Source organism: Ischnura elegans (assembly GCF_921293095.1).
Source record: "Ischnura elegans chromosome 13 unlocalized genomic scaffold, ioIscEleg1.1 SUPER_13_unloc_1, whole genome shotgun sequence".
NCBI classification, from domain to species: domain Eukaryota; kingdom Metazoa; phylum Arthropoda; class Insecta; order Odonata; family Coenagrionidae; genus Ischnura; species Ischnura elegans.
In genome coordinates this window covers 17933959-17959219 of record NW_025791657.1, presented here as the reverse complement: position 1 = coordinate 17959219, position 25261 = coordinate 17933959, and the positions used below count along the sequence as shown (strand labels likewise).

General features: G+C 40.1%; 1 protein-coding gene across 1 annotated transcript in view; it reads right to left on the bottom strand.

The window, feature by feature from the left end:
- Window positions 1-25058, bottom strand: part of LOC124172566 — a 28243-nt gene extending 3185 nt beyond the window's left edge. The window contains exons 1-4 of the mRNA XM_046552008.1: window positions 25030-25058; window positions 15598-15765; window positions 11712-11831; window positions 988-1060 (exon numbers count right to left, since the gene is read on the bottom strand). Of these exons, the coding sequence (XP_046407964.1) occupies window positions 988-1060; window positions 11712-11831; window positions 15598-15654 (250 nt within the window). The 5' untranslated portion in view covers window positions 15655-15765; window positions 25030-25058. The remainder of the gene's footprint in view (window positions 1-987; window positions 1061-11711; window positions 11832-15597; window positions 15766-25029) is intronic.
- Window positions 25059-25261: the final 203 nt, after the last annotated feature.

Here is a 25261-nt window from a genome sequence, read left to right as displayed (position 1 = left end):
AATAATTTTTTTTTATCAATTGCAATATTTTGTATAAAATTGCACTAGCAATGCAATGAGTTGAATGTGGATTCGTGCTAAGAAAGGGTTCTACGGTCCACTCCAGTGGTTGGAGTAAGGGACCGGCTGGGTCCCAAATAACAAGAAAAAGGATACCAGGGTAACTCAACCCCAAAAAAAAAGAACTCCATGCGGAGAGATGTAAAATATTATCATGCTACCCATAGCACAGAAAACGTTTTCCTTCCATAGACACAGGCCAGAAAGAATTCAGAATGACATTTGAGTGTCAAAACTAGGCAAAAAGTAGGCGGTGGAGTAGTGCATAAATGGGTGGAAAGTACTACCGGTGTTATGTATTTCAACATGGATGTATCGCATTTCTGCCAAAAGAAGTCGGAAACAATTTCATTCAGTCATTTCACTGAATTCCACCCACATGTTTTATGCAAATACCACCCTTAGTTGTACAGGCACTGGTTTCTCATGCTAAGCACTCATAATGGATCATTAATAATTAGAAATTTTTGTCTATAACACCAGTCATAAAGAACTCATTTGTTGAAGTTCATTGACTGGACTAGAGTGCAGATCTTATACGAATCTTTCACTGCCATAAATGCAATATGTCACTAAAATATGAAATTTTACTAGCCAATGGTCGCGCAAGTTAAATATCAATAGACTTCAGCCGAACAAAATATTTTACATTAAAAGGACTTCTACTGTACATAAATGTTAAAGGAAATTGTGATAATTCATTATATTAAATACATTACATTTACAAATATAATACATTACATTTCATATTATTAGAAATCCAGACCACACAAATGTAAAGATAAACATTCTCTCATATTTAAGTGACATGTAAACTAAATAAAACAAAAGTTACACATGGATGACTAACTTAGGTTCTTCATGCTTCAAAAAAGTTACAACACCCTCTCCACGCACATATATTTGCAAGACCTAGAGTTTACTCACCTATAGCCTCAGTCATAGAGTCATTGGTCATTTCAGAATTACCAATCACTTTTTCGTCCTCTGTAAACATATGCTGAAAGTAGGAATCAACTCATTAATCAATGCACATAAGAATCAATATTCTTTTAATACACCATTCTTTTACAATATAGAACTATCATCCACACATATACAGCAATGAACACTTTGTAATTTCTTTGAACAATGAGACAGTCTTTGAATAATGTTCATTCTAAATTGAATAACTGTGCCTTAAATACTGTGCCATTCCTGTAATCATTTATACAATTTTTATCGTTGACTTCATTTTCTGATGATACATACCGAATGTAGAGCTACTTTTATAGCAGATAGTAATTCCATAACCCAATGGAAAACTAGCCACTGTCCATGGAAGCGATATACATTAATAACATTACCAACCCTACAAAGGTTATAATTCCTGATTCTTTATTACTTCTGTGGGTACACGTCACCCTTGAGAAAGCGACCAGAATCGGTCGGTTATGTTAGGCCATCCCAGTAATTGACACGGTGACATAGCCCAAAAGTTTTTATTCAACAGTAATAATTCCTGTGCTGCAAAGAATAAAGGCTATATTTTGGCACAGTGCAATCCTTTTGCAAAGTAAATATCTGTGTAAACGAAGCAACAATTCTTCTGTTTTGGTCCATTATATAACTAGAAGATTCCGTATTTATTTAAGAAAATCAATCACTTAATTGTTCACCCAGCTGCGGTCTTAACCATGGTCAGTAACACCTTAGGCCTACACCATCATCTGAACAGGTATTGGGTGGTTTCCTATTACAGTAAAACCTCTATGTAGTGAACCTCTTTACATCGTAAACCTCCATACTTCGTACCAACCCTCTGGTCCCATCAGATTTACATGTATATTTATAGGCAAACCTCTATATAGTGACCATCTTTATCTCGTAAAACCTCCATACATCATACCAAAGACACCCCTGAGATGGCCTAACTACCTCCGCAAATCGTACCGAGACCACTAGAGACCATTAATGCAGCCGCGATTACCTACATGGAATGACATTTTCAGCAATAAATTTTTCAGGCTTATTTTTTTTATAAACCTTAAATAATTACAATAACCATTAGTTAGGGCAATTTTGTTCCATATGAGAGCATACCTGACAGTAAATAAGAAAAAGGCATCCAACTATCGTAATCACATTAAGTGACAGTAAATGAAGATGGAACACGTCCTTTTCTCTCGAATCATGGACAAAATCGCGCGATAGCACTTGCTTTCTTTTACTTATGGCTTTATTTTCATGCAAGTGCCTACATACTATGTTCAGTTAATAAAAGAGGCAACCAGCGCACCCTGAATCACTTGCTGGCGGAAATATTTCAACCAACTTCACTCCCATCCATGGAGACTGCATTACTCAACCGCATTGCTACTTCCGCTTCCAAAATGAAAATATTTCATGAATACACCGCGACTTGAAATAAATCAAATACAGTTTTACAATTATTTTATTCCCATATTTCCCGGCGTAGCACTTTTTTACTACCGCCTTGGTAATTTTTTCGATGCTTTCGTGAACGATGGTAGTTTACAATTTATTGCACTTAGCAACAGTCATATGTCTTGCCTGCGTATTTATGCCGCGAAATCTTACTCTTCCATCGGGAGTCCGGGTATCGGAATTGGTTCTAGCAATACTGAATGAATCCTTGCACGACAACGGTAGGTGAAGGACAGCTAACTAGCTGATACGCGGTAGGGCATTGAAATTTTTTTACCATCGCCGCCACATTCTGAAGTAGTTCGCCCAGCATTCTCACCAAGAAATCACTTCCTTATGCAGAACTAGCATTTCTGTGTGCCTTCGACTGAGTTTTTCTTTGGAACGCTACGTGCATTGTATTTTGGAGAGAGGGAATTCAACGAAATTTTGAAAATTACGCTCAATTTCTTGTCTATTTTTTTTGCAGTAGTCACGTGTTTATTAATTTTTTTATAATCTTTAACAAGTCACATGTTATAAGAATAATAAATAAATTTTCTGAAAGATTTTATAAGGAGTATTTTCAATTATTTGCCATAACATATGAAAATTACTTAACTCATCATAGGCTGATGATGGATTCCAGAAATAAAAGGCAACTGCTTGACATTACCACATAATTAGCAATTTTCCTAGCCATCAAAGAGGGCAGTCAGAAGAAAGATATAGCAGTGACCTTTGGAATGCCATCATTCACCCTGAAATCTATTTCAAAAAACCGAGAAAAAACAGAAGAAACTGTATATCTAGGCTGCATAAATAAAAATAACTCAGGCTGTGAAATATGAGGATGAAGAAATTATGTTTAGAAATATAAAACTATTGTACTTTCCTCCGAACACTATTAGTTAATTACAACTCTAAGACCAGAGAATTATTTCTTAGGTCAAAAGGTATTAACGAAAACAGCTAGTGATTTATTTATAGTGAAAATGACCTTAAAAAGTGCTCATGGAATTGAAAACATTATTTCGAAAGAGTTTGAAAATTTTTTTAAGCAAACTCAATAACTAATTTATTTTCTAAGAAGGCCTCTTGAACAAGTTACTTTTATCTTTGTTTAATCATTAAATTGTAAATATCTGTTTACCTATGCATGCATACATGTTTAACTATATTAATATAATGGCTTAAAAGACTGTACACCTTTCATTTCCCAAGGATATGAAAAAATGTTGCCTACCACTGAAACCTCTCTATAGTGAACCTGCATACATCAAATTGCCCAAATTTTGGTCCCCTCCATTACGATGTAGAAAGGTTTTACTGAATTTTTTATTGCCTAAATCGAAAGATTATTACCTCTGGAGTACGCATTTAACACTTTTGGATTTTTAAATGACAATATCTATTTTTTGCGATTAAATGAAGTGAAAATTTTCAAGCGCACGAAAATGTGACAGCTAAGTATGAATGATGGGAAAAGCCCATGTGACTTCATTCTGGTTCCCGCTGCCATCGTGTGAGGTGACCTTGTGGCGATGATATGTGAGCCACTGTGATGCAGACTGCTAGCAGGTAGCAGAGTACCTCCTAGCAGGTAGCGCTTGGCTTAAACAAGGATTGTTATTCCCCTATCAAACAAAGGAAACTTTCCGAACTTAGGCAATTTTAATAGGTGATCATTAAGGGATGTTTCCCTGAGCTCTGTGCCACATGTATGCATTGCTAATCTCAGACGATGTAAAACTCCTATCGACTCATATAGAAACTAGGTCCCTGTGACATCATGTGGAGTGGCATCGCATGGGCGCCAATCTGGCCTTTTTTAAAGCAGGTTAAAATGGACCTTTGCCACATGTCTAAACTGGGATTTCTAAAACGAAAGAATTTGTATATTATGAACTCGCTGCGCTCCGCGCGCTCGTTAAGGGGCTCCGCCCCTTAAAAACCCCGTTTCCGGCTTCGCCGTCTACATTTGTGGTCGTTCGAAGACTTATGAAGTTCGAATAATCTCACCTCAGGTAGGGGCCGGCTTCGCCGACCAGGGGGTAGGGACGCGCCCCACTCGTTCCTCGGAACGGCTACGCCGTTCCTCGCTAAAGGGCGGCTTCGCCGCCCAGGAGTTGAGTGTGCCCCCCCCGGGGCTACCCCGCTTAATACTCGGAACGGCTTCGCCGTTCCTCGTCTGGGGTCGGCATAGCCACCCAGAGGGCGAGGGCACTTCGGAACTGCTTCACCGTTATTCGATTGAGGGGCGGCTTCGCCGCCTAGGGGTGGATGTAGCCCACAGCGGCTGCGCCGCTTGAACATCGGGGTGGCTTCGCTCCCCAGGGGTTACTGAAGCTCCCCCTCGCCTACGCCAGTTACTCCTCGGAACGTCTTATCCGCCTTGGGGATGAAGAGCCTCCCGCGGCTACTCCGCTTAGTCCTCATAAATGATCTTCCCCACCGAGAGGGGAGCCCAGGGGGATTCAGGGTTTCAATGTGTTATACATGCGGTCACTAATCTTCCACAGTGATTATGTAGCGATGATCGTAAAGGGTAGTGCAATGCGGCATAATAGTTGCGACAAGTACGCATAAAAGAAGACTTAATGGAAAGTATTTCATTTTTTGCAGGGGGTTCCAACGGAATACCGGGGTATTATACTTGTGTTAAACCAGTGGTCACAAAACTTTCTCATAAATTCCGTGCTGATAAGTCCTAGGGGTCCGAAATTGAGGCGGAATTCTGACGATTCTTTTACCCGGAGAGGCGATTTATTAGAAATTTTTTGGGAGGTTTCACAGGGTTATCGGGGGTTTTAATAAGTAGTAGTGGCACCGGCTAAATTGTGACGAAATTTACTCGGAAAGGCGAATTTAAATATTTTTTCGGCGAGGCTCTAGGAGGTGATCGGGGGTTTTCTGGTATTTTTTCCCGAATGGTTTACGGTGGCTCGCCTTCACCAAACATTCTGGATCAAGAGCTCAGAGGGGACGGGTAGTACGGCGTAATGTTTGCGAGAAGTTCATAAATAGGAGGCTTAATGGCATATTTTACGTTTGGGGGAGATTTCAGGGGGATTACGGGGGTTTATATGTGTGTACTCCCGCGGTCAACATCCTTTAACATAATTGCCGTAGGGATGAGACGTTGGGGTAAGAACCAGCGGTGGATTAGTCACGAAAAGTACCCAAAAAGTAGACTTAAATACAAAATTTTATTTTTTGGGGGAGGTATGTGGATTTCCCGGGGGTTTACAGGTTTGTACTGCCAGGGGTCATCAATCGTCCACATCAAATCCGTAGCGGTGAGTGGTAAGGCTTGGAAAAGCAGCGGCATTGTGACGAAAAGTACCCGAAAAGGCTACTTATATGCAAATTTTAATTTGTAGGGGGTTTCAGGGGGTTTGAAGATGACGATGTTATATGGTCACATCCATTTCCTATCATATCTAAGAGAAGTTGCCTCTATGACATCCATATTTCGAGAGTAATACAATACAAAGTAAATGTCTCCCCGGAAAAATTGGTAGTGCCCGACATTTTTATTTTTTCGCGGTAATATCGATAAAATCATTTATTAAATATTTATTTTTTCTGAAAAATTATACATAGCTGTATGTAACTTCAAAGTTTGAATGAAATCGGTGAGGTTTTAAATTGAGAAATGCCTGTGTTAATCTTTTGGAAGTCGTAATTTTCGGTGATTTTCGGAATATTTTAATATTTTTCAGAGTAACCAAGGACGACGAAAGATAATTGTTGCCTTCATTTCGTAGACAATGTTATGAACATATATAATAATCATTTTCGATGTCCAACTCACAAATTTAGGCCGACGGCAGTGGAAAGTACGAAATATTTTCCGAGAAATCAATTTTTGGACGCCATTTTGAAAGCGTTGAACTTATAAACTAACTTAAAAAATTACATAACTAGATGGCAACATTTATTGGCTTTCATAATATTCAACAACGGTCCGTGTGATGGAAATGCATCGCCTGTATAACGACAAATAGTAAACGGACTCCCGGGAAAAAATGGGAAGTGTCCGCCATTTTTTCATTTTTTGCTGGTTGATGGATAGCAATATTGTTAAACTGTTTTAATATTCTAAAACAAAATGCATAGCTTTATGTGTATACTAAGTCTAAACGAAATCAGTCGTGTAAAACTGGACGAAATCTCGTGTTAATCATTTGGATATTGTACTTTTTGGTGATTTTTGGCATATTTTAATTTTTTTCTCGGCAACCAATGGTGACAAAACAAATTGTTGCCAAAGTTAAATGGAAAATTATGTAAGCAGATATAGTAATCATTTTGGTTGTGCAACACCCAAAATTAGGTCGATAACAGCGGAAAATATGAAAATGTTTCGGAAAAATCATTTTTTGGACGCCATTTTGGCGACGTTAAACTTAACGATTAACTTAAAACAATACATAAGTACGTGGCAGCATTTATTGGCTTTCTAAATGTACAACAACAATTCGTGTAGCACGTACGGTTTGCGCGCAGTAAAATAAAAACGGAAACACGGTCCCTGGAAAAAGGGCGATTTCGGCCATTTTGTCGTCCTAGCGACGACACGTGGCGGAAACTTCCGGTTTTCGGATTTTTCCTCCGAATCATTTCGGGTTCCCCGCACGCCTGCCAAATTTCAGCTCTCCAACATGTCTAGAAGTGGTCTAGAGTTTGTATCCATGAGTGAGTGAGTGAGGCACACATCCGGCTGTATATAGGTAAGACTCGCCGCGCTGCGCGCGCTCGTTAGGGGGCTACGCCCCCTAAAACCCCCCCGCATCCGGCTTCGCCGGCTGCCCCCACCGGACGGCTTCGCCGTCCCACCCTCGACACCTCGGAACGGCTTCGCTGTTCCTCGTCAGGGGTCGGCTTCGCCGCCCAGATATCGAGGTAGCCCTGTGACGGAGACCCGCTAGTTCCTCGGAACGGCTTCGCAGTTCATCGTGGATGGGCGGCTTCGCCGCCCAAGGGTCACCCGAGTCACCCCGAGGCGTCGACTCCTGGGAACGGCATCGCCCCTCCTCGTGATGGGGCGGCTTCGCCGCCCGAGATTTACTGTGTCCCCCCGAGCCCTCGACTCCTCGGAACGGCTTCGCCGTTCCTCGTCTGTGGGCGGCTTCGCCGCCCAAGGGTCATCCGAGTCCCCCCGAGGCGTCGACTCCTGGGAACGGCATCGCCCTTCCTTGTGATGGGGCGGCTTCTCCGCCCGAGGTTTACCGTGTCCCCCCGAGCCGTCGACTCCTCGGAACGGCTTAGCCGTTCCTCGTCTATGGGCGGCTTCGCCGCCCAAGGGTTATCGGCGCCCTCCCCCCGTAAGCCTCCTCGTGATGGGGCGGCTTCGCCGCCCAAGGTTTACATGTGTCCCCCCGGGAAGTCGACTCCTCTTTACTTTACTGTGTTTCCCCCCGAGCCATCGACTCCTCGGAACGGCTTCGCCGTTCCTCGCCTGTGGGCGGCTTCGCCGCCCAAGAATTATCGGCGCCCTCCCCCCGTAAGCTTCCTCGTGATGGGGCGGCTTCGTCGCCCAAGGCTTACCAGTGTCCCCCCTAGACGTCGACGAAAAATTTCCCAAAGTGAGCCCATAAGAAAAGCATTGAAATTTTGAAAAAGTAAAAAAAAAGTACTTTAAACCAAAATATTGCAAAGACGACCACACCAAAAAATCAACCAAAAAATACAGTATCTCATACGTTAAGGACTTATTCCTACAACGATTTAAAGTTGGTTTAAAAGAATCGAAAGATAGGCCCATAAGAAAAGCATTGGAAATTTAAAAAATTATAAAAAATACTTTTAATCAAAATATGGCAAAATGTTTCACACCAAAAAATCGGCCAAAAAATCTTGTTTCCGTCAGTGAAATTTAACGTTCCCGTGACATTTGCAAGTAAGCAAATAATGGAATATGTTTTAGTCCCTTAAGGCTCCAATGCCCTTCCACGTGATAGGGCGGCTTCGCCGCCCAAGGTTTACTGTGTCCTCCCGAGCCGTAGACTCCTCGGAACGGCTTCGCCGTTCCTCGTCTGTGGGCTGCTTCGCTGCCCAAGGGTTATCGGCGCCCTCCCCCGTAAGCTTCCTGGTGATGGGGCGCCTTCGCCGCCCAAGGTTTACCGTGTCCCCCCGAGGCGTCGACTCCTTGGAACGGCATCGCCCTTCCGCGTGATGGGGCGGCTTCGCCGCCCAAGGTTTACTGTGTCCCCCCGAACCGTCGACTTCTCGGAACGGCTTCGCCGTTCCTCGTATTTGGGCGGCTTCGCCGCCCAAGGGTTATCGGCGCCCTCCCCCCTCGTAAGACACCCATTCGGCTGCTCCACGTGTTGGAGCGGATTTGCCGCCCGAGGGTTCTCGGAGGATTTCCGCGCCTCTGACTCCTTGGAATGTCCCCGTCGTTCCTGGGGCGGGGGCAGCTTCGCCGCCAGGGTTTTCACTCCTCACAGAGCAATGCGTGCTACCAGCTTTCCCCGATCGTTTACAAAGGCTGCCGGGGGATAATGTGGCTGAATGTAGACGCATGCTAGCCGTGATTGTGGCATTTTAGCTTATGACGATGTTTTGAAGGGGGTCCGGGGGGTTTCCAGGGGTTTTTTATGAGTATACTGACAACGGTCGCAATCATCCAAATAAATTCCTTAGGGATGAGTCATAGGAGAAGGGAATTACTGCTAAAATATGCGAAAACACCGAAGAACATGCTATTCACAGAAAAAAAATAATTTTTACCCTGGTCTTCTTGGAAGCCACGTGAAATATCGAGGGGTTTTCTTGCATAAAAGGTCTTTGTCTACCTACAGTAAAAATTCCAGCGATCTAACTGTAGGGGAACAATGAATTTTCTCGTATTACTCACATTTAGATTACCAATTCTGTGTTCTCCACATAGCGGTGCATAGGCGCTGTAATAAGGCATAACTAATGTGAATTTCGTAGCCGTACCTTATGGGGAAGTGGTTAAAAAAATCGGATTTAGTTGTCCTTGTCCTGGAACCCCTTTTATTACTCTACTATTTTGTTAAGAAATGTACATTTAAAAATTTGAAGTTTTATTGCGGGTGTGTAATTGGGGCAGGATAATTGAACATGACGGGTAAATATAGCCGACACAATTCCCATTCGGAATCAATAAAAACGATACAACTGGGATGAATGGTAAACGAAATATACGACTTATTAAGTAATTTTTATTTTTTTGGGGGGGTCACAGGGGGTTTTCGGGGGACCTAAAGTGCTTGTTCTGTATAACGCGGCATCGTTTACCTTGGATAAAAATTTCGGCTCTGTAGCTGTAGTGTAAGCATGCTTTTTCGACGGTGTCACCCCTTAAAATTAAATATTCTGCGTTCTCCTGGTAGCGGCGCGTAGGGGCACGAGAAAGACGTCAATCACCTGAATTTGGTGTCCGTACCACGTCGGGAAGTGGTAAAAAAAAATTCGGAAAAATTTAAAATCGTGTGTTGAGGGAATGCAAACTTCACGGCGGATGTGTTGTAAGTTACCAAACGTTGTAGGAGTCGCAAATTCAATGAAAATACATAATCGTTAATTACTCGAAGTTCGATTAACATGTGGATATCAAAGGATAGCCAAAAAATTAAGAAAAAAATCTAGTGTCTTGCATTAAATGGAATTGGTCCTATGATTATTGCAAATTGGTCAAAAAAATTCCCAAAGTGAGCCCATAAGAAAAGCATTGGAAATTTTAAATTGTTAAAAAAAATACTTTTAAACAAAAAATTGCAAAGGCGACCACACCAAAAAATCAACCAAAAAATCTAGTATCTCATAAGTTAAGGACTTATTCCTACAACGATTATAAGTTGGTTTTAAAAAAATCCAAAGATAGGCCCATAAGAAAAGCATTGGAAATTTAAAAAAATTATAAAAAATACTTATAAACAAAATATGGCAAAATGTTTCACATAAAAAAATCGGCCAAAAAATCTAGTTTCCGTCAGTGACATTTCATGTTCCCGTGACATTTTTAAGTAGGCAAAAAATGGAATATGTTTTAGTCCCATAAGGCTCCAATGTTAATTCGGATCGATATATCTCGAAAACCGATCGACTTTTTCGAGTTTTCGGACTTTTCCCCCCGATGAATATTTTTTCTCCACGACGTGTAAAAATTTCGTCTTCCCAGCACGTCCGGAAGTGGTCGGGAATTTGTATACGTGAATCAGTCAGTGAGCTATCTGTCACACATCGGGTTGTATATATTATAGATTCACTAATGGTGGGTAATGAATCGCATCAATGCCTTTCGTTTTCTATGATGAAGGAAACTACCCGATTGGTTACCTATACATATAACTGTTAAGATTTATATGAAATGTATAATTTTGTATATTTGCGGACAATGCCATTTTTTTATTAACAGAAAAAGTATCTAAGTACTTTTTTGTAGTCAAGGGTTTGTTGTTTTATTTTGTTGTGAGTCTTTTTACAAATGGTTGAGAATAAAAACTCGAAGTAGATATTGGATCCTGATTTTTCCAGGCTAACTGCCGAAGCTTGTATAGTTGCACAAAGACTTTGTCCACGGGTTACCGAAATAATATTTTTGTATCAATAACAGTATCTTTTAATGCTACCACCAGGTTATGGTAAGTAATGTTGGTGTGGCCAATAATAGCTGGAGGTATTAAGAGAAGAATGAAATTATCATTTTGAAACAATAAGTTTGATAATGCACACCAACGAAGCTTCAGCAAAATGGAGGAGAAGGTAAGTTATTGCTAAAGTTATGCCATTTTCCCTTGGGATTGAATGGTCACTCGAGTGCGACCACTGCTTCAAAACTCTATATGCCGTTCACATCGGTCCTCGTCAGCTCTTGGTACTGTGAATGCAAAGGATGCATGTTCCTTCAGGTGCCAACCATGCAAAGTTTTCACAGACCCAGCCCCATGAGTTAAGTAGGATTTACTCAGATTAACTCCTATGCCCCACCCTTTTCTCCTCAGATAAACAGTATTCAAATCCAAACGCAGAATTTAAAAGTCAGAGCAAACACTAGCTTGATATATTTATGACATTATCATCGGCAAATAAATGGATTTCACTGCTTTTTCAGGAGCAAAATTCAAACATGTAGGTAATGAACGAAAGGGACAGTTTACATTACCATGTGAGACAAAAATTGAATGCTTCTACTGAATGACTTCAGGAAAGTTCCAGAGAGGAATGAATTTTTGAGACAGAAAAACTTAACATGGTAAAAGTGCACTTACCTCGTCATCAACTTCCAGGGGGTCTACAGAATCACTTGAAATGCCAACTGCATTCGGTGAGTTAAATGCATGATAATTCTCCTCATTGAGGAGCTCTTCATTCCCCTCTTTCTCATTAAACTAAAAGGGAATGTTGAGTGTCACTCAATAAAAGCCATATAATAATTACGACATCTCTAATCCATAATAATAGAACCATGTCCTATTCCAGAGGCCACTCGAGCTGGTCAAAACTGTGTATGCCTGAGATTCTAATGACCAACCTGAACCCTTTTACTGCCAGCCAATTTCAGGTGGGATTTACAAAGAGTGCCAAGGCTATTTTCTGAAATTAGCATCATTTCAGATTTAAAAATTTTCAGCAACTCAATTTTACTTAATGCGACTAGATATTTTTCCCAATTCTTAAGATATATTTTCCTCTTATAACCATAGATAGATTATGGGGGTTTACATAAATAACAGCCATTGAAAAGGTCACAATCAGGAAAAAAAGTGAAATAATGGGGAACATGCATGAAATTTGTTCATCATGATAGTTAGTCTCATTGAATAGAAAATTTTCTCACAAGTCCAAATACATGAGCCAAAACTCTCCTAGTACTCTGCTAACCTCAGTAATTGCTAATTAAAAATGCTCAAATATCGCTTGAAGTCATGTGGCCTGAAACGCCTCCTTACCTCATCGCACGGTACACCTTTCACTTCGCTAATAGAGTAGAGTGGTAGAGCCTTGAGTGCAAGATATCGAAGTAAAAATCTTCGTCGAGCTGTGTAGTAGTTCCTAAAAGGACAAATTGACTCAAGAGGGATTTAAGAAAGCAAAATACCTCAGTTTACTTTCGCTCGATTTCTTTATGGTGGCTAATTTTTTTTTCATTCCAAATCTCCCCAAACAATCCCCTTTATTTATTTCAACAACGCCTTGGCAACCCAAAATATTCACAGTCTGCATTTTGTCGTTACAACAGCAATTATTTTCGCCAAATTTGCATTTGAGCCCAAATAGATCGATTTTCTATACACTTCCACAGTGTGTCATCAGTGGATACCGTGCCGTGACGCTCCGATGACGTCGCGTTTTCAAGCAGCCGATGCAGATCAATTTTTAAAGACTCATAACTCAGCTGAGAACCATTATTCATAGGCGAAATTTTCGGCAAGTAAATTTGAGGTAGAGGCCTTTTTATTCCAGTTTTTTTTTTTAAATTGTGCATGCTCCCCATTAGGGCCGATAAATTGGCCCCTGGCATTTTTCGCTCAACCAGCGAGGGCAGATTTATCGGCCCGATGGCAGTGAAAGGGTTGATACACTTGCTGACTCAGCCACAGCAAGCAAACATCGTTGCCTGTCAACCCAGGGGTTGTATATTTTGTTCTTCCCGCTTCACCAACCTAGATGTTTCAACATTCTCAATGTTGGCGAAAGATGCTGGTGGTCTTGACACCAATTCTCTTTTCGCTCTTTCATTTCTTTCCACTATTTCTGGTAAATTGTCATGCATTTCGTAAAAATGGAAACATTGAGACAATCCACATGCATCCTGAAAATCTATGGGGCCAAAGTGCAGAGTTTAACCCTCATATGGATTTACGAATTTAGCTATGTCACTGGATTTACGGTGCCGCAGAGATGGTGTTTCATTTTTAGTTAATTTCTTTCAAAGTTAGCGTTTATTTACAAATTTTCTACTGATAACGGTAAACACAGTACTCTCGTTATTACGAAGTCACGGGACTGAAAATGTGGAGATTTGTAATAACGAAGTTCGTATGAACGAGTCTTTCAGGAATCGTCGAAAACTCCGTGGATGATAAATGCGATTGAATTACGCGGAAATATATATAAACAGGAAAATTCGTTTCATTTTCGGCATGCGGCATGACGTAATCGAGGGTTGATATCCTCCCGAATACAGTAAGTACTATTTACGAACTCGATGCGATCCACGACCTTATTCCTAAGTTGATAAACCCACGGTCCGGCCGCCGAGAGTTGTCTGATGACTGGCAGAATAGTCTAGGTTGGGGCAGCGTTGCCAGGCGAGAAAGTGAAACGCCTATAATGGCTTCCGTGAAGAAAGGAGACGAAAAGGACGACGAGCGTGAAGGACCCAGCGGAAGAATCACTTGTTTTGGGGATTCGAAGAAAAGGCATGTTTTAGTGGATCAGGCTAATTTCGCTGCTCTATTTGCATTTGACAACGTTATAAGACTAGGCGATAATGTGAGGTGCGTTTGGGGGACAGCGATTGGCTGCAAACCGTGCTGGCGAAGGGTTATCCGCACCTCCTATTGTGCCGTCACCGGACCGGTCGTACTGTATGGAAGGCATTGAGGAGTACGGTTATCCTGCACAATGCAACACTTCACAAAAATCATGCGCTAACTCACGATTGTGACGAAGTGAACTAAATGGGCGTGCAACGCAGCCGGAGCCGAAAAAATCATTCTCCGCGGCAAGGAACAACGGGCGAAACGCTAGTCAGTTCGTAACTTCACACCGGAATGAATGATACTTTGTTCAAGTTATGCCCAGAGTACGATTTCCTCTACGCCGCACGGCGTAAAACGGCCAAATCAAAAGGCGCCAAATTCCAAATTTGAAATTTTCAATGCTGTCATACCTGAAAATTCGTAAATCGAATGTGCGTAGGAAGAGCACTAACTGTACATCAAATTGACGAGCTGTAATGAGTCTGTCGCCATGATCCCCCAGGAATGAAGCTTATGGTATAACGTTGCGCGAATGGTGAAGAAATACCATAAATGACACTCTCGGTCACAGTACACGAGGACAAGTTAAACGTGGCGTGATTATTAAAACTTAGCGCAGTGAATATCGATCTAAATGCCATAGCTTATGCGTGGAACTTCGTAATAAAGTTCATTTTGTAACCGCCAGGACCGGGACTGAGGCTCGTAATATCGTAAAAACGATTATTTCGTAATAAAGTTTCTTTTCCTATAGCTAGGATAGGCCTTTTCGTTGAGGCCAACGATTTTCTTTGTAAAAACGAGTACTTCGTAATAACGTTGTTCGTATTAACGAGAGTCTCTGAACATCTATATCTTTCATCATCATCTTTCCATCGGAATGGAAAATTTTTACACCAATTTTAAAACCACGAGCACCGCTAAGGTGCAGCGAATGCATATAAGGGTTAAAGACCTCTGGCGACTACTATCACATGCCTCATGAGTGTGGAGACGTACAGATTGGTGAAACTGGAATAACTATTTAAACCAAGATGTCAGAGCAAAAACGTTGCATTAGACTTACATACCCAGAGGGATCTACTGTAGCCAACCACTGTATCGCATACAATTACGCCATTCTGATTAATGAAGCCATATCTTTCATCTATGCAGATGGATATTGGGATCGGCTCAACAAAGAGGTGATTGGAATTGGACTCTCAAAGAATGGAATTAATAGAGATGCAAGGTTTCAACCAGAGCAAAACATAATTAAAGTAATAGGAAGCATCACCTTTCTATGAGAAAATTAGCAGGATTTTACAACAAGGATCTAATCAGGTGAAAAAGATTCGTGTTTAGGCTCTCTGACATAGCAAATACTTTTACCTTGAAAGTAGACAAAATAAAGTTCACCACTGGAGTACTCAATGGAATGAAACACTTTTCCGTCAGAAGAATAGTGATGTTGTACAAAAAAGATTGATTTACATGAAAATCGATAAAGATCTCAATGGTTTTGTATTATATTGTACATTTGGAAAAGTTGCACAACAGAAACTCGCACATTTCAGGGTGACATCCCTTACAAACGCATACATACACTCAATGCAATCCTAATTTTGTCACAACTAAGAATTTTACTCAAATAAAGGCCATGCTACTCCTAGATGAGAATAAAACTTACCACAATATTGGCTACGGGTAATTGGCAGTCTTGCACAGGAATGTATATTTCAGTCATTTGAACGGAGCATGCAAACTGTGAAGTTTCTTCAATCGCATCTCGAATACATTCTTTTGTGCCAGCAGAAGATCCCGCACTGTCATTAGCTGCCTCCTCCTCTTTGATAATCTGCGCAGAAAGTAAAAGTGGTAAACAAGTCACCTACATCAAAATTAACAAATGAGTCATTCTCATCAGGCAAGGCCGTAGCAAGGGCAGGGATCAAGGGGGATTGATCCTCCCCAAAATGAAAAAAAATTAAATAGATACTTTATGCTCGCTTGGTGCTCACACGGCGATATTATATAGCTGCACAGGAATATAAAGTAGTCGAATGCGACTTAAGTCAATAATTATCTAAGCGAATTTGTAGGTGCAGTGTGCGTAGTTGTAGTGCAGTGTGTGAAATAATAGTGTAGTGAATTAGAAGAGAGGTAGGGGACTTAAGGGCCTCCTGAGGGACCGCAGAATTGACATCGACACCGAGGAATTGATTCATCCTTTTACATTCATTACACGTATTTAACTGAAAAACATCTCCATTTCGCGTCATTTATCGCATGCACAGCGTAAAATGAGACGGTTTGTTGCGGGTTGCCTGCCTTCGAAACTGCTTTCGGGGACACGAGAAAAGGTCATTTTCTCGATAATTAGAAGGAATAGAGCTGTCGCGTTTGGTCTAAATTGAGTTAAGAGCAGGCTAATGCCGACGGGTTTCTATCCACCCTTCATCCCTAATTCCTAATCCCAAGCTGATCCATTCCTGATTTAATTATTAAAAAAAAAACTTTTAAAAATATATTCCATAGTAGTAACGAAGATAAGAAAACGAACTTTAAAAATTTAAACAATAAAATTCTTAAAAATTAACACAAAAAAAGTTCCCTGAGCGAGCATCGATCCCGCTACCCTATCCTCCACAGTCGGACACCGTACCCACTAGGCTGACGCCCATTTGTTTAACCGTAGCCTACGTCATATACAAGGCCGTCCAACGTGAGCTGTAAACGGGCAGAATGAGCATGTCTGGAGTTAGTTCCAGTTGTCGCCGCTGGCGCTGTTTTGAGAACAAAATTCGTATGGGAATGAATGACGAACATTTGAAACAGACGCGATTTTTGTCAAAATTAGTTCTCTTTTCGTGATTATGCTAGCATTTACCATATTTATTTAATTTTGGCCTTTATTTTTTGGTATTTTTCACGGAATAATGTTTTCAAAATTATAGGCATTTCCGACAAAGTGATATTTTCCTAAACGCAGGTCCTGTTACAGTGTCCGTTTTCTTTTTAGCATAATTGTCCAGAAGTGGCCTCATAAATTTTTTTTAATTTTACACGAAGCAATACCGGGTTTGTGCATTGCTAACAAGCAAATTCCTTCAGAAATCTTGGTAAAATGAATGTCAGTAATTGCTCTTCAAGTAGCTGGCGTTGCAGAAAGAGTATTGCCCGAATATAAAATTTTGCTGTCAAGTTTGCGCACTGCTTACACTGAGAAATATATAAATTTTTTGCTAGGATAACGATCTATCTATGGTCTATTCAAATGGTTCACTAATAACAGTGAGGGAGCACTTTTTTGACATGCGGCGAGAGGTTCCAGACACCATATACATTCAGTTCTCTCCTCTGCGATTCGGACTAGGTAACCCGCCACGAAAGCTACTGCAGCTTCTCTCATATATATTTCAAATATATAAGCGATGGTCACTTGGGGAAATTTGTTAATAATAATTAATTAACTATCAAATAATTAATCAGTCGACAAACACTTTTTCAGTAACCTTACCTGGAATAAGTCTACTTAATATCTCGAGAAGATCTTCCGGTTGCGTTGCAGGAGTTTCATGGCCCTTAGAAATGTCATTGAGTTTCCTGATAAGCAACAGTGATTTGCAATCTTCAGTCATTTACTCTATCGCAAAGAGGTAGAAAGTTTTGAAATTCAAGTTCTTGGCATGTTTTCATTGTTTTCCTGCTGTCGGTAGAGTGACTTGACGAAGTCACTGGAAACGTTTACTCCGTCAGATGTCAGTCTACGGTCAAGAAACTGATTTCTCATGTTCTCAAGGGTGTGACTAAAATCGTAGCCAAGGAATAGAGGCCGAAATGGGGCCACAAGGCGCGCAATGGAATACTGTCTTCTGAATGAACGCAAATGAATCCTTTCTTCCACTCATCAATTCGAACATACTGGTGTTTACTCTTTGGCCATCTGTGAAAATTCCCACAAAAAATGTAATTTAACTAGTTCAATAGAGGAACACGTTTTGCTCAATTCCACCCAATTTTCTTACAATTTTACGGTGTTCCTTGCGGAAAAAAATGACGTGATACTTGCCAGGACCCCCCTCCCCTCCACATGAGATTGGGTGAGAATCGGTTCGACCCCCTTTGCCCCTGAACGATTCACGCAATCAATGAGTACCCATTACACATAGAGTGGTACGCATAGGCGGATCCAGGGGGGGGGGGGGGGCACAGGGGCACGTGCCCCCCCAGTACCTTTAAAATATGCTAGATTTTTAATACGGTCCCAATATCATTTCGTTTGTTTTGTATGACGAGGTATTCATGTGCCCCCCCACATGAATCCTGGATACGGCCTTGCTTGTGCCCCTCCCAGAAAGAAATCCTGGATCCGCCCCCGAATTGGTACGACAGTTTACATAACAAAATCCGAAAACAAGAAAAAGCGGTTTTTTAACTCACAATGTCACACCTTGCTTTCTTTTCTTGTGGTATGCTTTCTTTCCTTTTATAGTGGTACGTCATGTAGTATATCGAAACCTGCTGCGTGAACGGCGGTGATATATCCATGAATTTGCCATGAGAAAATATTCCCCTGAACCGGGAATCGAGGCTGTGATCTTGGATTTCCAGGCCACTGAGCAGACTTTCTTTGATTCCCATGGCAATTGTTCCGAGGCTCATGGTACAAGATGAGAGTGGCGGATCTATGGGGAGGGGAGACGCTTAGGAGTCGTAACATACGCTATAGATAAAAATTGAAATTTTCATATGTCACTACTTTGACGTAAAGCATATAGCTAAATTTACCAACTATAACGAGTCAAAATACAAATTATTTTTACCCTTATAGGGCCTATTTTAACGCTTTGGAACTTATAAAACGATCTACTACACCTGCATAATATAGTGTCTTTTTCATCAAAGAATTAGTCTAAAACAGCCGTTTTTGAGTCTGGAAAATCCTTACTTTCAAAATCCCCGAACCCCTCTTCGCCTAGGGGGAAATTCCCGTGGTTGTATAGTAATTCACGAAGATAGGCCCCCCCACCTAGTTGGTGCAGATCTATATCCGTCACTGCTAGATTTTAAACCCTTGTGGTTCGTCAAGGATGTCAACGCGGGAAAAAAGGACTTCAATGAAGCCGCAACCCAAGACTAGAGCTAGGGCATTGCAGGGGGGCGTGTGCCTCTGGCGAAGATTTCAGAGAGGGGAGCAGAAAATTTTGAAACATTTATTACAAAAGTTATTTAACTTTCATAATTAAATTAGTTATCCAAAATAATTAAAAATTATTTTAAACTAATATTAATAAAAGTTCTTCACAGCAAACATACGGCGAGTAATTTCAACTAACGCACCATAAAAAAATGGATTACAGAGGTATTATATTTTAGGGGTAGAAGAGAGAAAGGGATCACGGCAGGGATAGTGGCAAACTGATCGTTGCACCCCATGACAAAAGTCCTAGTTCTGGCCCCTTCATGACCGGTTACAAAGAGTCTCAATCCTGCCCTAAAGACGCGCATGGCGGTATGACCGCAGTTCGATTCCCGGTTCAGGAGATTTTTTTCTCATGGCAATTCTTGTATATTTGATAAGTTTTGGTTAGTGAGTAATCATTTCCATCGAAAAATGTTTTGCAATAGGGCCCAAAATCAATCGCCTTAGGACTAATTTTCTCGAGACCTCGTTAAAATAAATATCCTCGCTTTTTCTCATACTTCATTATTTTCCCCTGCCAAACACCCTAAAGGTGTCTTGCTGGGTATTATGTAGATTTACAAGTATTAGAAAGAATTTAGAGCCTCTCTTAAGATAAAAATAACGTAATTTCATCAGTTCCGTTGCTATTTCCCGTAAGATCTCATGTAATTCATGTTCAGCCCCCTCCAACTCGGCTATTACGCCGCTGGTTGGCTGGTCCCAAAATCCTCCCACGTTATTCAATTTTTTTAGTTCGTTACAGAGTGGCGCTGCGAGCCTGTCGCGCGCCCAGTATCGCGTTGCTGTTACATTCATTTCAATGGTGAACCAGCGAAGCTCATCACTTGGAAGATGTGTTATATTGCTAAAAAGCTATTAAATTTGAAGATGGTTCGTGCATCGCGCTTTTGATATGTGTCTAATAATTCTACAAGATACAGGAAAACCAGGAAGGAATGCTGAGCTGAAAATAAAAGGTTTTTCAAAGCAGTGGTAAGTACTCAAAATGCGGTGGGTTACCGATGTTAGTTTTATGGCTCTGTTGTCATTAATTTGGTAATTCTTTCGTGGTTTTAGATCTCAGTGACCTCGTTTTTTAGTTGAAAATATGTGTTATTCGCTAAGAATAAATTAGCGGTGCAAATAGATAGCGGAAATACTGCAGTATCTGCAATGGCGGCTTTGTTTACTCTTCTATGCATGCCCTTTCTCTTGTTTTTAAAGAGGATATGGCAAAGCATCCGATATATATTTGCGGAAATTTTTATTTTTATCTTCGCGGGAAATCAATGGTTCATGTTTTTCACATAATACCGAAATAATATCATGCCATGTTGCCGTGGAGGCATAGTTCCATCAGTTTTTACTAATTGTGTTATTGTACATAATTACAATTGCATAATCTCGGTGGTTTCGTAGCTCGCTTTGCAACTAATTGATGGCTTTAGATATTTAGTGAAGAATTTTGTGTCAGTACAGAAAGAGGAGGAAAAATATCGCTCCACCACGAATTGAAAACTTGTATTATTTCATTCCTATTAGATACAGTTGTGCAGTGAATTTATGTTTTTATGATCATGGTGAAAGTGTTAATGTGCATCCTACTCTAGTTTTAGGACTTAATGACAGTGAAATTATAATGGTAGCTTCTGTTATTTGGTGGGATAAGATTTATGGCGCCCTAGCGATAGTTATGCTTGCACCCATGCTCATTTTATGCAAGTATTGATGTTGTTTAGCGGACAATAATATACACGGACTAACGGTGATCCGCCTACGGATGTTGAAATATAATTAATTTCATATTTTTTTACTTCTGTGGATTTGCTGCATTGCAGTTTAGAAATTGTTGTAGTTGTAAACAAAGTGCAACAACAGTAATGTGGTCAGGATATTTTTTGCTGAAAAGGGGCAGGTGTTACTATCTGTAATAAAAAAGGAAGTCATGAGAATAGAGTAAATGGTGGTAATATTAAGAATTGAAAGGATGAATTTAGCTCTTGATATTTGCAATCGAAAATTTGGCCCCACCCTTTCATTATGATATTTTTCTCGTGCCTCAAAGCCTCACATTTTTGGTGTGACATAACCTCGTGTAACACCATTATTAGCTAACTGTGGAGATTTTTCGTGGTAAAAGTACTGTCATTCCACATTTATAACTGATAGGACCTAGAATTGCAACTCATTTTTTAAATATATTTTTTTTAAATTTTGCCTAATTTTGAAAAATTTCTATTTCTAGGCGGTCATTCATCTCCAGATCTTTTGGTGGAAGTGATACTGCCACAACCGTGGAAAACCCTCAAATCGTCATGAACTTCGAGATTTATTTACATTTTTCACACTTCCAACCTTTGCCCTTATCCTTTAAGCTCGCCTGTACAGTGTTAATGATAGTGCTTGTGCTTTCATGAATAAATGCATTTTTAATTTAACAACAATCACTTCCTTAAACTACCGTTCCCAGACGTCCCCTTTTCCTTTACATCGGTTGCTGTTTCGGTTGATCTTGTGATGTGTATTTCTGTGACTTTCTTGGGTTAAGAATTTAGCAAGGTGTTTTTGTTGTGCCAAAAGTCTTAATTAGGGTTCCCAAACGTACATTTTCCATTTCAGAATAACCATTAAGTCTTAATCTAATCTTAATATGAGTCGTTATGTGAAGCTTTCAGTAATTAATTTTGGGCCAGTTATTCTCATTGCGGATCTTGTAATTTCTGAATCGGAGATAACCGTATCCTCGTAGCTACCAGTTTAGGATTGCCTGTTTAAGGTGACCTAATGAGAGTTTAAAGGAGATTTCTGCAGCCAAAACTTATTTCCCCATTCAGCATAATTGCGCTGGAGTTCCTTGGAGGAGGAAACGCCGACTCGACTGTCTGTATCGCCAATTTTTTTTGGGGACCGATACCTTGATAATTATATGTCAGGCAGTATGCCGTTAGCGATAAATATATGATGATCAGGACGCAAATAACTTCTTTTTTACGAAGTAGAGCTAATAAAATACGACTGCTAGCAGACGACAACATCTCATTTTCAATTTCTTCTAAAGGCAATGTTTTTTGTACATGGACTTTCTAACTGGCTGTCAATGAAATTAAAAGGCTATTAAATTGCTTCTTAGTGTTCAATTCAGTTAAAGGCATTTTAAATTCGTTGTTCCAGCGATCAAGAATTGTATTTGGTTCAATGCAATTTCGTAATGCTGGACGCGCAAACACCCACTAGCACCATCTATCGGCGATTCCCTCGCACGGAGCTTTTGGGGCCACCTAGCGGCCGGGAGTTGGAGGGGGCTGTTCATGTTCTCAAAAGAGCGCCTCTACCGGCCGAAGACTCAACTACGTGCGCTGTCCCAGCTTTTTCCCGACGTTGGACGGCCTTGTATATAACGTAGGCTACGGTTTAACACAGGCGTTCAAAACAGTTTATATAGCGTACCTTCATTTTTTACGATTTTTAATTGGTTTTTTCTCGGAATTTTACGAGAAGTGCGTCGTCTCGCTTTGGCATATTACATTTGTACCCATAAACTACCGGATCGCAAAATTTGAGCTCGATCGGCGATGCTAAGGTCGTGTATTCCCCTTGTTAGCCATCATTGCTGGGGATACCTTGGTTTTTGCTTTATAGAACACATCAAAATACTGGATGCATGTGAATACAAGTTAATTTTCTCCATTTTGTATAGACAAAAACTTCACGAATAATTTTCACTCAATGAGTGTTGTGCAACTTATAACAATAATGTGAGAAGATACATAGTCCAAACTTGACAAGCATTTACTCTAATGAGGATTAGACATTAACTTGTTGCTGTATCTTCTTTGAAGAAAAGTTACTTTTTAACTTCATAGTGGAGCTGGGAAAAAGATCATATTACATTGGAATATGGCAGCAATGTAATCACATATTTTAGACCTGAACAGGGTTCATTGAACAGAAAGCGAAAATGAGCTGAGTAAGCCCTGCCACTTTCACCATTCGTACAAAGTAGGTTTTCTCTCAGGATGCAGCTATTGTTTGCCCTTTGTCTTCCCCAGTTGCCCTCCAACTTTGACAGTGTGAACATCAAGTTTTTTTTCCAATTAGTGCTGTAGTTAATATTTGTGTCCATCTCTATAAATCAGGTATGTAAACCTTAAGGAAAATATTTTGACAAAATTTGTTATTTCTATCTCAGTTAACAATAATTTTCCACTTTCATATACTGACTTATCATTCAGGCTGATGTCTTTATAATGGCCCACTATCAAGAACATGGAAACTGTAGTCGAGGAGAACTTACAATTAGAGGTACAGAGTGCCATAAACTAGCTTCACTAAGTGAATCTCCTAAAATTTGAAGAATGAAGTACATTTTAAAGACAAATGATTGAACTCAGGCATGGAATAAGTTCTGGACTTCTTTTGAGTAATAGTGAGAACCAAAAAACCTACTTTTTAGAAAAATATAAAACGTATCAAATAATTTGCTGTGATCCATTTAGATGTCATAGAAAAAAAGGAGTAAATCACTACAAAAAGTAACACCAGCATTTTCATTCATGATAAGTAGCATACTAGAAACTGTTTAAAGAAATTCCGGGACAAAAGATACGTGATTCATGAAGAGAAAAAGTGGATAAATACATACACCATACATATTGAAGAAAACTGTGGCATTTAAGAGCTAATCCCAATTGCTGGCAGTGATGATAGCATTGTAGATTTCGACAAAGATTCATCGAAAGAAAAGTATTGGAGGAAATGATTCATTGTTCAAGGAAATGGATGTGTCTCCTTTGAAACTCCATGCAGTTGCATCTCACAGCAAATCAATGTCTCCTAAAGGTAACTGAATGTTGCAACTTCTACTCTGAACAAAAAGGCTAGCAAATTATTGGAAAAAGATTTCCTTCCAGAGCATGATTCAAAAGTTGTTGATAAAGCAAGTGATATGGATGTGCTAGTGGGGCTACTAAAAGAAAAACTAGTGACAGCAGGCCGTCGGGGAGAGATAATTCAGATACTAACACTAGCTCCTACTTTGTGGAGCACGAAAAAAGTAGCCACCAGATTTAATGTTAGTGAATATGGAATGCTATACCAGATCCAAGGAGGGGCAAAAACATAGAACAAACTAATGTGGACTCAGTTCAGTCATTTTACCAAAATTATGGGTATTCCTGCCTTATGTCAGGAATGAAAGATAAGATGAGTGTGTCCAAAAATGTCTAATAAATATCTAACTTGAAGCAAAATATTAAATTCATAGTGTAAGAGTCTCAAGACTATGAACAACAGCAGCAGAAAATTGAGTCAAAGTATATAAAAATTAGTTCATGTCACTAACTTTTGACGTCTTTTGGTAATCCATTTGAATTGCAAAACGTACAACACCCCATGCAAAAGTGGTAAAGAAGGACAAATCCCTAGTCCTTGTGTTAAACTCCTGTTCACTTTCATCAAAATATCCAAATCTGATCTGATTCCTGTGAATATCAATCTCTCATAAGGAACAAGCTATGTTGTTAGACCGTGCTAGCAGCTGCATCATAATGTCATGGTCATGCTATTAAACTGTTCCAAACTCAACAGTACTCCGCTTAACTCTCAATTCCTAATCACACATCCACTCTGTCATGAAAAGAAGTGAAAACTTTGTTATATTATCAAGAGAACAATAACTGCTCACCAATGTGAAGATAGTGTGCTCACTTGCTTAGTAAACAAATTTGAAGTGTCACTTTAGCAAAAAAAACCATTCATTATTACGAATAATTAATTTTAAATGACTCAATCTTGAAATTATTCTGTAGTTGGTCATTATTGATCAGGTGAGGGAGAATGGTTTCCGTTTCTGCTGAGAGGTGTTGGGAATATTCCACAAAGGAATGATATTGTGCAGTAGAAAAATAGAACTGTACAAGGCACTAGTGAACTCACCAATTCATCAGTGGCTATTGGATCTGACACATCAGTTGAAATTCCTGCTGGATCTGATGTGTACAGCACAGGATAATTCCCTTCACTGAGGTTACCTTCGTCCTCTTCTTTCACATGAAACTAGGAGAGAATAATGGGCTTCACTCAATAAAAGGAAAACAATAAGAAACTAATTTGATGATAAAAAATCCTCTTTTGCTTGAAACCACTTCAGCTGGCCAATGTAGTCATG